The sequence below is a fragment of the Pezoporus flaviventris genome, unplaced genomic scaffold, assembly GCF_033815535.1.
Source record: "Pezoporus flaviventris isolate CSIRO_AGI_PZ_B2104156 unplaced genomic scaffold, CSIRO_AGI_Pfla_v1 ptg000036l, whole genome shotgun sequence".
NCBI lineage: Eukaryota > Metazoa > Chordata > Aves > Psittaciformes > Psittacidae > Pezoporus > Pezoporus flaviventris.
In genome coordinates this window covers 39,075,084-39,090,192 of record NW_026892584.1, presented here as the reverse complement: position 1 = coordinate 39,090,192, position 15,109 = coordinate 39,075,084, and the positions used below count along the sequence as shown (strand labels likewise).

Sequence of the window (15,109 nt, the reverse complement as noted above, 5' to 3'; positions counted from 1 at the left end):
CAACATGTAACTGGATTTTCATATCGCAACTGCCTCACATTATGGTTAATATTGAACACTCTGTTGGATAGATGTGTCTGTGGGCTTCATATACTTGTTATAGAAGTCTTCCCTTCTGCAATAAAAGGCTGTCAGATCTGTATACCCAAAACATAATTAGCTTTTTTTTTTTAATATAGTTGTCTCTTTTCTACCTCTTATGAAGAAGCCCAATAGAGTTTAGACATATTTATCATATAATATCTCTTGCTTGGTCTGAATTTTTAATGTGCAAATTATGCAAGAGGCAGGTAGTCACATCCTAAGTGAAGAAAATCTACTTTCCAAACTCCAGCAGTATTTCTTTTCAGGGTAGTTATATCAGCTCTCCAAGGTGCTGCAAATAAGCTCTCATATAAGGATCTGTCCCACAGCACTTTGGACATCAACTGCTAAACACCTCTTTTTCCCCACCTCCCCTCCAAATGACTCTATTGGTCCTGATAAAGCATCCCTCCTCTCTGGTTTAGATTCTGACAGAATGCCTAGAACCCGAGAAAAGGACTCTGTTACTTGCTTTATGTTTCCATCACTCATCTGGAAAATATCCGAACTTCAGATTTGTATCACCCACACATTTGTTCCGAAACATATGTACAGGCCTTCTCTCTCACAATCCAAACCCAGCTTCAGGTTGTTTATTTCGAAATGAGTACTGGAAAGAAAATTCAAATGGTTTAATACTTGGAAAAAAAAAAAAAATCCCACACCAAAAACCACTCAGAAAGCTATCTATATATGTGTCCCTGTGTGTGTATATATATCTATAGGAAGGAAAGATATGCATGCAATTTGACAGGCAAACTGTTCATACTTCAAAGTTTCAAATATTTATAAAACTTCTTTGAAAGTAGTGGAGTAATTTGGTGGATGTGCTGTAGTGGAAAAAAAAAAAAAGACAGTGAAAAGTTACAAAAAAGTAGGTGAGCTGAACAAAGTTTGTGTAAGCCTGAATTTATAGGAAAATACTTATTGTAGAACTTGGATACCCATTGCTGAGGCTTGTTTGGGTATTTGCTTGGGTACAAGAGGAGATGCTCAATAAAGAGCACAAGAAACTGCGATTTGTGGACTGGGCTCAGGGTCTGAGGTGCAGCAACACAATCTATTTCCCCCGTAAAATTAATTTCAAGTCTGTGGCTGGATTCTCAGAATCTGGATCTAGACTTTGTAATTTGATCCCATCCCTCTCCTAATCAGATGGAACAACTGCAAGGGTAGCCACAAAAACTGCTTTTTGAAATGGTGACCCCAATCATGTAACACGTAATCAAAACTTAATTAACATAGAAATCCAATTGCCACTTCATTAATGAACTTTCATTAACCTAGAAAACACTTGTAAAATGCTTGGGCTTAATTTCCCAACAACTAAAAATCTAAAAAATATTGCTGAGGGTTCAAATTTAGTGACACAACTACCACCTCAAAGCTATTCCTCCTAAGCCAAGGTTTGGGGTGCCTTTCATGAAGCACTTCTACCCAAGGCAGGATGCAGACATCATTTGACCCATGCCAGAGCCATGCCCTGTCACCAGCAGTAGGGCTGCGCTAGAATAAAAGGTCCTCAGTAATGCAGACCACTAGCCATGGTTCAGCAGGAGTTGATGAAGTCAACATTCCCTGGTAGTCCCAAGATGAAGTTTGCAATGTAGTCCAGCTCTACTGAGCAGCAATGCAGTGGCACTAAGGACCTGTTGATATCTCTGCTGGATGAGAATGTCCCCAGACTCTCCATCCCTAGCTTTCTGCTCCCTCGGGTGCGAGCTACATGTCAAGAAGAGGTCCCTTGGGGCCTTGCCTCCTGCCTAGCTGACTGCTCTTGTCTCTGTGATGGCAGGCTCTATTCAAAGATCAGAAACAAAACCAGAGATGTGGCTGCTTGCACTCCTTTAGCTAAGCATCTCTTTTCAGAGGTCCACAGAAGTCTCAATCAGACGTGTTGGGAAATTACTTCCAGACCAGAAAGTGCACAAACCTGGTCCCAGACTCTCTGGCTGCCCACCACACAGCCAGACTCCTGGCTGCCATTCGGTGGTGTAAATCAGCACAGTATGGCTGGATTCACAAGTGGTCCCTTGGCCCTTCCCAGATATTCTCTCCTGCTCTTCAGACTCTTTCACAGCATGTGAACAGTCACAGGGCTGACTGTTTTTTACTTTTCCTTAGATAAAATCACACAGTTTGGAAGAAGAAAAGATGCTTTTCAAAATTCTCTTTCAGAATGTAATTTTTAAATTTCCTTTAGTGTTCCCAAATTCCTGATCCTATGAAGCCCTTTTGCAGAATGTGACACATTGCAGACATGAAACAAATCTGATAAACACTTTGAAAGCATTTAGTTTGTTGTTTGGTTGTTTGGTTTTTTTTTGGTGGGTTTCCACACAATCCAAACAAACAAGAAAGGGAATGCTATTACTTCATCTCATACAGACAGTACTGAGTCAGGAAGAGGGAGAGTTATCTTATGAGATGCAGTTTTCTGTGTCTAAGCTATTTGACTAGATTCCCTTTGTAATTAATGGAAATGGGTACTTCCAGATTTGTGTCACCTCATCTAAAAGTAGTCTCCTAAAACAGATCAGATAAATTTCATCCTGATGATAGTGCCTGCTCATCACAGCTGACAAAGAATGGGAGCCAGAGCAGACCAGTAGTACTGATGTTTTTTCTGGTCAGGTCAGTCTTGCCATAATATACTTGACTGGAATAGCACCAGGCACACTTGTCAAAGCCAAGTACAAGACTCAGAGCCCCCAGACGGCAATCCCAGTCAATTGCTACTTACACATTCCCTCTTCCAAGGCAGGAAGTTTACCTGCAAAATGCTGTTAGCTTGAGTTAAGATTTCACAGCTGCATTAAAAGGTCTATTTCACTGCTCAGAAAGCAGAACTTTCAATATGCTTTTTTCAGTATATTTGATATGGGCATTTATGTTGCCATTGTTTTGCATTCCTTTCACTGCTAATTTCCTTTCTAATACCATTAATCATATTTTGGTTTACTCACTCCTAGAGCTACGAGAAGGAATGTAATCATTCAGGGAGAATTTCAATAGGTCAAAAAATGGGTTTAAACAACATCCCAGAACCATCTACAAATCAAAGCCCTGGAGTGGCAGACAGATGTGAAAGTGTTGCTGCTGAAGCAGTTTGACCAGCCAGGTGTAAATATGGGGTTTCCTGGACGCTGTAGCAATGGGGCAGAGCCATAGATATTTACTCTCAGGGAGTAACAGATTGGGGAGCACCCTCTTTGTGGACTGTCCAAAGATAACAATCTCTAGAAATCTTCTGGCCTCCAGGCAGCTGAACAGCCCCAACTTTGCATGCCAGCACTCCTCTGTCATCAGGCCACCTGCCAGGCAGATAAGCTGGCAGAAGATCAGACAGGTAACAGGTACAGTGAAAACTTGTTTGTATTCTTCAGAATAGGCTATCACCACACAGTACCTCAGCTTTGCCTGAAATGCTCTAATGGAAATATGTTCACCTGGAGCTTCCCCAGCCATCATTACACATGAATCCCGCCCAACAGCTGAAGGGTGATAGGTACATGTTGTCCATCTCCATTGCGCTCATCAACCTGCACACCTTTCCCTGGGGCTGAAGCTGTACAGAGTGAAACCAGTACTCACCTTAATATGCAGGCTAGCAGAAATATTTAGGGAAAATATTAACCATTTTGATGACTCACTGCCCTTTATGAACAGATGCCTACCAGAGAGGGAAAGGTAACACCAGGAATACAAACATCTCTGTTTCAACTTTTGTGCAAGCTGGGATGGCAAAATTTTAATGTTAGGAAAGTACTCAGTATTTGGTGGTATTTGAAATTGCCTGCACAGCCTTCTCACCTCCCTCCAGAAAAATAGACTTCTTTTCACTAAATGTAGAGCCTGAGCAGTACTAACTCCCACGTCATAATATCTCCCTTGAACAGCCCCTGAATTGTTGGTAAGGATCAACTCCAGCAATAGGATTCAATACTGAGGCTTAGAATTTCTCTGTAGGAACACTGTCTGAGGGAAGAGGGCTTTAAAGTGCCCTGCAAGGAGCAACTCCAGAATTTAAGCGTGTCAAGTATTGGCAGTGATAAAATACCTGGGATCACAAATTTCTCTGTCAACATATGTTTTCATATTTACTTTATATTTTTATGAGTATAAAAACAGCTAGTTGGTGAAAATATTACTTTAGAAAGTCTGAAGATCTGTTTTTAATAACCTTTAAAGTAGCTTTCCTTGAGAGGTTTTCTTTCATTAGTCTAAATATTTAATATTGTACTTACTGTTCTTGTTTTTTAGAGAAATGCTTTAATGAAGCAAAATGGGTAATGACTTGCAATCCACTGGTTGTACGGGAGCAGGACTTTACAGCTTATTTAAAGGAATAGAGAACCACTTTTACAAAAGGTCCTACTCTACAGGTTTTTTGAACCCATTCTGTAATTCCACATTTCCTTCCAGCTGTCAAACTTTCTTCCTGAAACTTTGACCACTAAATACAGGATATGTGTTTTCTGAGACCTAGCACCAGATTTCCAGAGAACATTTTTTATTTGTGAAGTACTCTCCTTTCGACTGGCTATACTTTTTTCCATTTAATTATTTTCTTAGTTACATATATATATAACTATATATATATATTCCTTCCTTCCTTCCTTCCTTCCTTCCTTCCTTCCTTCCTTCCTTCCTTCCTTCCTTCCTTCCTTCCTTCCTTCCATACCCATCTCCTTTCCCTTCTCCTTCTCCTTTTCTCCTTTTCTCCTTTTCCTTCTCCCTTTCCTTAAAGGTGGCTATAAATTTTCTGCTAATCAGCATGTTCATGTAAAAACACGATTTCATGGTTTCTAAAATTTTTATTTTCTGTTTAATAACTTGTATTTTAATAATTACTCACTGTTATCTACATACTACTACATCTTAAATAATCCTATCAATCATAAACCAAGTGTTACTGTTCTTGTCTAAAAGTAAAAAGTTCTCTCAAAAATAGCCAGCTGATTTTGTTTGTGTCAGATGAATCAAAGCGGACATTGAACAGGAGTTCTGCTATGTTTGGGATGGTATCAGGATGCCACCCCATCTTTCTAGCTTAGGTGGAAATGAGAAGAGCTTTTTCAGAATTATGGTTTGCTGAAGGAGAATAACTTTGATCTTTGAAGTTTCCTAACTTATGCCTTAACCTCTGGGGTTTTTTTCTTATTTTGTACAAAGTTACAGCTACGCTTTACTACCCAAAGCATTATGTGGAAGACTGCATGTATGTAAACTGTTTCAGTGAAACTTGTTAAAATAGGCTTAATTTTAATGGAATGAATAATCCCATTCTGAAAGTAAAAAATTCAAGAATACAAACTTTTCAAAGTGAACTTCAAGTGAAAAAAAGGCTGAGCCTGAGGTGAAGTATATCCTTCAAAAACTTTCTGAACTGGGACCCTAACAAAGTACTGCCTTCTACCTAAGGATCAAGATTTATCCAGAACTCAAGTTTTGAAGCCCAAATTTCCCCACATAGACAGGCCTAGGCACACAGGCATATGCAGAAGCAACTTCATTTCAGAAGTTGGGTGCTTTGTTCCTATCTAATCTTCACACAACTGAGACCCAAAGCAAAAAGGTACCTGCATGAGGAAGCAGAAGACAAAGTTATTGGAGGCCATTAACTTATCTCTTTTTCCTTTGTTAGACAGTTTCCAGCTATTACTGACTTCAACATGTCATTCCCAATATATTTGTACCCCTACAGCCCCTGTTCCCCCCAGAGGTCAAACTGCCTGTGGCCAAAACTCCCCAGTGCATCAGGATGTTATAACCTCCCCTGAGATAGCTTAGCTTTCATTAACTGCACTTGCCTAGCATAAAGCAGCAGCCTTGTCATTTTTATCTGAAACTGTAGCTGAAGAATCTACTGTCTGCTTTTAGTACAAATCCTAGTGGTTAGATTTTTAGAGCAGCAGACTTGAGATCAAATCTTTTTTTTCACTCTAAACAGTTTTGACACTGTAACTCCCACTTCACGGAAGAAAAACCAAGTTGCAAGGCTGCAGGAAAGAAAACTAACCACTATTCTTTCCCAAGATGAGCAGATGACTGGCAAAACCAAGCTAGAAGCAGAGCATGTGAAAGGCAGTATGATGTGGTAACATCATGAATGAGGACATGCAGAAATGAGCAGCATGGGTTCAGATTCTTACTTCCCTAGATAATCTGGGGGTTTAATTCACCAAGTGAAACATAAAAGCTAAATGACTACATTACCTGGAGCCGCATTGAATGTCTGCATTAGGTTATATTAAGAGATTATAACTACAAGTAGTAATCTAAGTATAACTGCAATCATGCAATATGTGTAATTGAAATAGAGCACTGTGTTGCCAAAACATTAGACTGTTTCCTGCCTCTAACCTGAATGGATCAAGTAAGCAGCAACTGTAAAGCTTTTGCATTAAGTTACTGAAACTCCTATCACAGCTTGTAGAGAAGGCAGTCACAATGAAGACAGCTAAGATAAGTGTTTCTTGAAGAATGGCATGTTCCCAACTCTCTTGTCTAATTAAAGACCCAAAATGTTATTCTACTGACGGCAGTACTCACTTGACATCAAAGGCAATCAAGATTTGCCATTCTTTTATGAAGAATTATTTTTATCATATGATTAAAAACAAGCAAGACAATTCACAATGCATCATATAGTAGCACTTTTGTCTGTGACAGCAGACTTCAGTTCCGTAAGTGTCTCAGAGGTCCCACCTGATGTCAAGAGATGAGCTCAGTACTGTAACTGCAGTATCTGAACCAAGTTACAGTCACCTCCAGAAAATACCAGCTCTGACCAGAACCCCATCCTACTGTATAACTGGCAAACATGCTAGAAAACTTAGGAGCTTACAAACTAAATAAACAAGGATAAAAGGATTGTGCAGATAAGAAATGAGACAAGAGCAGACTGGCTTACCTGAAGTCACAAAGCCAAGCTTCAGTAAAGCACGGAAAGGAGCCTGAGGTTCATCACTGAAAATCCAGAGGGATTATCTGGATGCAGATCACACTTTGACCTTCATGATAAAAATTTTGCTTGTATCTATCTCACAGCTTTATGCTATTTTATGTGACCTCTAAATGAAAGAGAAAAATAATAGTGAAAACTTCATTTCTCCAAATTCTGTGCCTAGCGTTTGTTTAGTCAAAATGTATGACTGAAGTTAGCTTACAAGCAGGGCATAAACTCTTTATTAGTGAAAGAACTGAGAAAAATTAAGGATCACACCCGTGTCATACTCTTTGCTCCCACAGAAGTGGGAAAATGGGGAAAGATCTATAACTTTAAAATTACTATAATATTAATTTATTACCATCTCCAGCAGCATTATGGCCAGGGATTAGGGTGGGAATTGAATCAGGTAAGACAAAATTTTCTTTCTCCACAAAATATAACTTGTATTATTAGCAAGGAAATATTTTTGCACAGTTTATTTAGAAATACTTCTCTATAGATATCTGCTACTTCAGTCATGGTACATTAAGATAACTGTAAATAACAGGTCCTGTTTGAAACCAAACTCTACTGTATTTTATATTATAATGAGGATTCTTTTACAAAATATTAGTTAATGAGATATTAGCAACTAACGCACTGGAAAGGCCAGATGGGAAGATAGTCAACTGTCTAAATCAGATTTTCAGTGAAGTAAACAAATTACTAAGCACACTTATCTGGTTTAATGCCAACCTATACTCTAGGGAACTGATCAAAGAGTGGATCATGAAAAGCTTTTTGGGAGCAGCTAAATTCTACAGCTGTGGTCTTTGTTTTTCTAGTACTTTGCAAGAACAGAAGGGGGAATTACGAAAGCGTCTATCGTACACTACCCATAAACTGGAAATGCTTGAAACGGAATTTGATTCTACACGTCAGTATCTTGAAATAGAATTGAGACGTGCTCAGGAGGAACTTGAAAAAGTAACTGAAAAACTGAGAAGGTTAGTGACTTTTTGAAATGAACAGTCTTTAGGAATTTATAAGTGGCCGTGTTAAGATGTATGAATAAAAATATAATCATATAGTCTCAAACATACATAACTTATTATTCATTATGCATCATGCTTTCACATGGAATATACATGTTTCATTTATCCAAACATATATTGCATACCACATTAAGTTATTTACGTGTGATATGTAAAGTGTCTCTGTATTTATAGTAAATATGCATATAGAAATATACAAATATAAGTGCATATATGACACTTTATATGTAAATATACATGTGAATTAGTGCCACATTATGTTACACATACAAAGATTATAAGCACACTATATATATGTACTATATATATTTACAGATAAATCTTTTTCCATTAGTTTAGCTGCACATTTTCTGTTGTTACAGCATTGATACAACAGAATAGAATGTGGTCCTTCACAACGCAAAGCTGAGACTATGTACAATTCAAATGCTATTATGACATTTTCATTATGCTGTAGCATATCATTCACTTTTTAGTCCCAAATAGATTGGAATAATACCAAAACCTATTATTATTTAAAATTGTTGAAGCTCTGGTACACAGCCATTGCAAATCGGGGGCCCAGTTAAAGTTAATGAAAAATTATATTACGCATACACTGCTGACATTCCTGGTGCTGATTAAAATGGTCTGTAATCTAGCTTTAAATTTATCAGTGATTCTTATTATCAATTTTTTCATTGTTTGCAAAACTTCTGAACCTAAAATTATCCATTTATGCAGGAATGTATTTGCATTTCTTGTGAGATGTTTCTAAAATGATGTAGATAATTAAACTGTTTGATTTAGCTCATTGGATGAGTCAAAACAAAATTCAGAATGAATCATCCCAGGGCTTCATACCCAATTCATACCCAAGAAATACCTTTTATTCCTTGCAGAAGTCAAAAATCAAAGCAAAACAAAGCCAGAAACCAACAACAAACTAAGTCAGTCAAATCATGTGATCCAGATTTTAAAGAGAAGCCTTAAGAACTCAAATTAGGAAACAACCTAATGTGATCTTATAACTTAAACGCTTCCTTAACCAAGGACACTTCTTACGACAAGGCTAAAATCTACACACATGTATCAAGAGCAGTCTGGAGGTTGTTTTTTTTGCCAACAGTGTATTTCCTATCACTTCACTGAGCTATGAAAAGGAACTTCACTCTTGACATAGGTTTGCTCCAGTACATTACAAGACAGGGATTGCTGGTACTCTTTTGAAGAATTATTTCAGACACAGTTGCCATAAATCAGCAGAGGTGCTGACCACTCAACTTTTGTTAAAACAAAGGGGCTTCCTAGTCATTGGACACTGATGAGTTAAGCACCCTCCAAAACTCAGGCCAGGCAGTCTTCCTTTGCTCTAGGCAGAATCCAGACCAAACATCAGATTGGTAGAACTGACTTTCCAATCATCTAATGGGCCATTGTACCATATTACAAAGAAAACTTACATTAGAAATTATGTTTCAGGCAGGTGATTACTCCCCTAAAGACATACCATATTTGAAGCCCAAAATATTTTATGAGGTGAGCGTTAAAAATGTTTCGATTGAGAATAGCAAGGCATACCACAAGTTGAACTAGATTTCCCAACCTAGAGAAGGATAACGTCTAATACAAAACCGTCATCCAAATGCATGTCAGCAACATGTCACGAGGAAAATCAATGTGAGAAAAACAAGGAACTAGAATTAGTTTCAGTCATGTATCTCTTGCTTTATTCAAGAGCAATAAAGGGAGAGAAATTCACACACACAAACCCCAAAATAAATAAGCCCTGTGTACAGGATCCACTTGCATACTAGAGAACATTTCTGTTATTAAACTTCCACAACTAAGTGCAGAATTTTTCTGAGAGTCTGAATGGTCATCCACTTATATTCCTTTCTGAATGCCTTTAGTATCTTAATTTATCCAGAATTACCTGTGTTGCTGCTAGGCCTCCCCTCTCTTAGCCAAACAAGGAGGTCACTTATGTGGCTTAATGGTCAAGTTTTTGACCTCTCTACAAAGGTTTAGAGGTGGCTTTTTTCTTTATTTCTGGTGGGAGCAAAAGCAGGACACTGCTGAGAAAGTTTGAATATATTAACTGTAAAGCGTAAGTTCAGCTTTGAAAAGTAACTGAAAAGAGATTGGGGATTTCATTTACCTCACAGTAGTCCCCTATCTGATGTGATCAGCATAACTCTTTTTTTTAGGATAAAATTAAAAAAAAAAAATCAAATACCAATCATGGAACCAAAACGGGACTCCAAATTTCATGCTGGCTTTCCTCCTTGAGACCCTACCTTGTACAACAACTTGGCCCCCATCATAGCTTTTACCAGAACACAAGAAATAAACCCATACAGAGATTCATGCACACACACACACCAATTGTTTCACCAAAAGCAAGGTATTTCATGGACTGACAGGGTGTTCTGAACAGAAATCCTGTAGCTGTTTTAGTTTTGGAATAAGTGAAGGGAAAACTCCCTTGTTTTCGTGAGAAAGTCCAACTGGTGACAACAGAGAGAAGAAAGGTTTTTTGAACAAGAAGTTACTGTTTTAGCAGTCACTCTTCAAAGTTAAGCTGCACTTTGGGTGAAATTCTCTTCTTTCAAGGTCAGCTCAGGCCTGTGTTTTACTTTTAGATGTATTTAATGGCCTTAAGAGGGCTTGAGACTGAGTGGAAACAGAGGCTTTTGCAGACTTCTTCTTTAGTGGTGATCTGCAGTCTTAGAGAAGAGCGTGTTGTCTGCTGGGTTAGAACCCAGACATGTAATGTTCAATATGGTCCGAATATTTTTCATTTGACCCTAATTTGGTCAAGAATCTAAACATGCATTTAATACATGCCCATATATGCACCTGGAGGCACATGGGTATCACCTAACAATACAAACAACAAAGCAAGCCATCAAAAAATGGTAATAGTTATTGATTCACAGGAGCTTATTCTTACAGCAGTTTCACAGGGTAGCGAAGCTGACCTACTGTTTGCTTTCATTACAAAGAAGCCTGATTTACAATGTTAAAATGTTTCATACAACATTCAGGTTATCTGGGTGTATTTTTTCTGCAAACAAGGCTAAGTTACCATTTGTTTATCTGGTCATTTTCAAATTTGAATAGGTTTCCCAATATTTATTTTTTTTTTACAGTGTTGCCCACAGATTAATTTAACTATTCTGTTCCTCCTTTATCCCTTTAAAACTTTCTTCCAAATATTTCTAGGTCCATTTCTCTCCTCACCACCTACATTTGCTGATACTTCTTTTGGCACAGTGGATTTCCAGTTTGGGTTATATGCATATATGTGCATGTGTATGTGTACATGTGTTTCTTCTTATTTTGACTACCTTTGCATACTGTTCTCAATAGAAACACTTTTTGAAGTACAATTTCCTACTTAATGTGGATTTTTAAATTACACTGGATTTTATTTTACTGGGAGGTGGTCAGGTTTTTTCCATGTTACATTAATGTGTTAAAGAACCAGGGTTTGTGGCCTACTTTCTCCTAAACATACAACAGAGGAAAATTTGATGGTCAAAGAGAATAGAAATCAGAAGCAGAGAAGCAGACTGTGATAAGCTCTTGAAAAAATCCTTTATGGCATGGAAGTGTTGCCATCAAAGAGCAAATATGGTAACCAACCTTCCCATAATCTATATCAAGAGAAAAAGCGCCAACAGAAGCTGGGGAGGAAACCCAGTGCTGTATTGCCACCCTCACAAGCCAGATATGCAAGTGGCAATTAGCAGTTACTGCTGGTTTTATTAATGAACTCAAAGTTCTAGAAAGGGAAACTTCAGGATCTTCCTTGAATTCTCCTCATAGGTCTACACTGCAGAACAGACCGGAGTATGGAGACGCCTGAGCTAGAAAAGTCCTGAACCAGTATTTTTTTTCCCCTTTTCTTTCAGGAATTTATACAGATGGTTTTGAACTCATGCAAAATTTTAGGAGGTTGCAGATGCTAAAATTTTCCATCAGTTTAACACTACCTCTAATTGAGCCACAAGCTGCCTGGGTGCAAACCAAGGTTAACCTTTTCTATTTTGCTTTATTAGAGAAAAACTGCAGACCATGACACAGGAGATCAGACAGGCCTGGGGCACTTCAGGTCTCAGCCAGCAGGCCTTATCATACTTTTTAAATCCTTTTTCTCCACACCACGGCACACAGCCTTACCAGCAAAACATAACTATGTTTGTGCTCAGTAGCAGTTTGCAGGCAAAGCCAATCTAAGCCTTTTTGCTTCCACTAATTTACCAAAATAATTTCTGATTTTGCCTGTGCCATGAAAAGCTGCGTACAAGGTACCCCGAGATTTCTCTCTGTTGTGTTGACAGCTAAATAGCCATGAAAATCCCAAGTATACCTAGATCTGCACAAATAAATGTCTATACAGAGGCTTAGTGGCAAATGCTGTGTTTAACTGGAGCACGGACAATGCGGAGATCCATAAACTTCAATCAATCCTTTAAGTCACACAGATATTTACACAATGGCATTGTGAGAACTGGTGAGTAATGACCAAACCATAGGTTAGTTCAAGTCTCACAGATTTTCAGCCCATTTGGGTCACCACCTTAGCAAACACTGTACTGCAAATCCACCTTAGAGTGAGAAAATCTCCATTCTGTAGCTCTGTAAAATATACATGACACCGAAACTTCTCCCAGGCTCTCAGTGCACATTTGAAATGGATGGCCTGAGGCTGGGCTGACCCTTGAGACCCCAGGGAAATTCATCCATGGGGGTGTCATCATTTATGCCCACAGAGCAGATGTCCTCTGTACAGAACTCCCCTCCCAGGTCTGTGGGGCAGATGTTACCATATTACTGGCAGCCTCAAGCCAGAGCACTGCATGCCTTGCGAGAGGTACCGTGAGCCACTGGCCTGTCCCTGAACGGAGAATTTTTATCATTTAACTGGAAAGAAAATCTCCATGGCAACAGATACAGGGAGAGTCCTGAACCATCACATTGCTTCACTGCCACAAAGGGGCGAGTTGGACCCCTCAGTTTTCAATGGCATAATTCAAATGCAAATCTTCATTCCAGTTTTAAGAACCACTCCTAATCATACAATAAACCAAGGAGACTTCTTTAATCCCAGTCCCTTCCTGATCATCATGGAAGCTATACACAGATCCAGGCTTCTCAGAGCAGTGGCTTTCTGCTGAAAAAAAAACATGCATTGAATCTGTGATCACTCGTACAGTGAACTAACCCTAACGCTTGCATTCTACCTAAAATCAACTCACTATTGAAAATATTTTGACCTGTTGACCTAAGATTCCCAGTACAAACATATAGATGTATTCAGACAAAGTTTTCACAGCTCAGCTTCCAGCAGCTGCTGAGGTGGTATGTACAAACATGACCATGGAGCTACCCTCCATACCTTCAATGAAGAGAAAAGGAAACCTTTCTCACACTTACCAAAATAATGATGCTTTTCCCACAGGCAGTGCAGCTTGTTGATTACAATACCAAGGTTACCATCTAAGCAGCCTAAAGACGTACAAATTCAAACTTTGGTGTATCTTTCTATAATAAGCAGGGAAGCCTCATTTTGTGAGTCCATTCAATCCCTTAGTGCTAATAAACTTTTTCCAGGCTAAGCTATCTGAATGTATGTCCTGGAGAAAGAGGATATGTTTAGCTCTTGAGAAGAGGCAATTCCTTGAACTTCTGTAAAAAGAAGGACTATTCTCTTTATATGGTGCTTTTGCTACAGTCATTAGGTTTCTGCTGCAATTTTCCTTATTAAGATTACCACACAAATTTTTTTCTGTACTAAAAGACACATAAGAAAGCATACAGCTCAAGCTTCCTCTCTAGCATATTACTCCTGAGCCTGATTTAAAGCTACAATATCTTTGTGCAAGTTCCCATGCTGTGATGCATGTCTGCACAGAAGTGGAGAACAGCAAACATATTTTCACTTCCTGGTGGAATTTGCTGCTAATTATAGTAAGCAAACATGAAAAAAGAAGCTTGCTTAGGAAGTAGGTGGTAATTACATTTCAAAGGCAACCAATGACTGGCAACAGGAGTGATAAAAAAGAAGATTTCAAGTACTGCAAGCCAAGGTTTTTTACTGATGTAAAAATTACAGGTAAAGAACAACATGAAAATCAATGCATTCAATTACCTTATATCATCTTTGTTTTAGGATACAAAACAATTACCTAGCCTTACAAAGAATTAATCAGGATCTGGAGGATAAACTTTACAGAATGGTAAGTTGTCATAAGTGAACTTTCCTTTTTAATTAAATCTGGTTTTATGGTTATTAAATCATAGGACAAATGTATACGTAGCTGTGACAAAAAATAAACACCCTAATGCTCCAAACGTAGTATGCTTTAAAAAGATACTGACTTTATCAGTATCAGCTTTTAGAGCTAAAGCTGTGTGTGGTGGCATAAGTCTATCAGTTTAAACAGAAATTTCACTGGCTGATGATCTCTATGAGAAAATTGTACCTTCAAAATAATTCTGGTTAATTATTTAATAACTTCATGGGTTTTAAATATTTATGTTTTCATTAATGACAAATTTAAATAAGGTAATGCAAGGTTTTCTCATGCTTCTTAGATGCTTTAACACAGCTTTTATTAAGGGATTTAATAGAGCTTGAATGGTCTGACTTTTATATGCTGTCATAACTCTCAGTCTCAGTGTATTAATTTCCAATCTGCATGTGTCTGCAACTGCAATGTCACTGTCACAGGTCAATTTATAACTCAGTGAAGAAATCACTGTGCCATTTATGGGCTTCACATCTAGGACTAGTATTGAAAGACACAGCTCCACTCATCCAAAATAGTATGAAGATGTTAAAAAGAAATAGTGCCCTGGCTCATTGTTAATGCTGTGGGGACATCAGACTTGCTGTTAGGAGAAAATCTATAGAGAAATAGATAGAGAAGGGTTTAAAGAGGAAATTTTTAAACTTCCAAAGATATAATTCCAAAGGTTGTAATTGTAGACTGACCTGCTTCCTCCTTTCCTGGGTCAGGATGATCAGTGGTCCTCTGTTCCACTT

General features: G+C 38.3%; 1 protein-coding gene across 11 annotated transcripts in view; it reads left to right on the top strand.

Annotated features, from left to right (window-relative positions):
* BEGAIN (brain enriched guanylate kinase associated) overlaps positions 1 to 15,109 on the top strand; it is a 172,563-nt gene that overhangs the window by 97,949 nt on the left and 59,505 nt on the right. For 8 of the 11 annotated variants that reach the window (XM_061463979.1, XM_061463982.1, XM_061463980.1 and 5 more), the window contains 2 exons: positions 7,864 to 8,025; positions 14,234 to 14,300. In XM_061463979.1, the coding sequence (XP_061319963.1) occupies positions 7,864 to 8,025; positions 14,234 to 14,300 (229 nt within the window). The remainder of the gene's footprint in view (positions 1 to 7,863; positions 8,026 to 14,233; positions 14,301 to 15,109) is intronic. The other 3 variants (XM_061463984.1, XM_061463989.1, XM_061463988.1) reach the window with 1 other exon arrangement.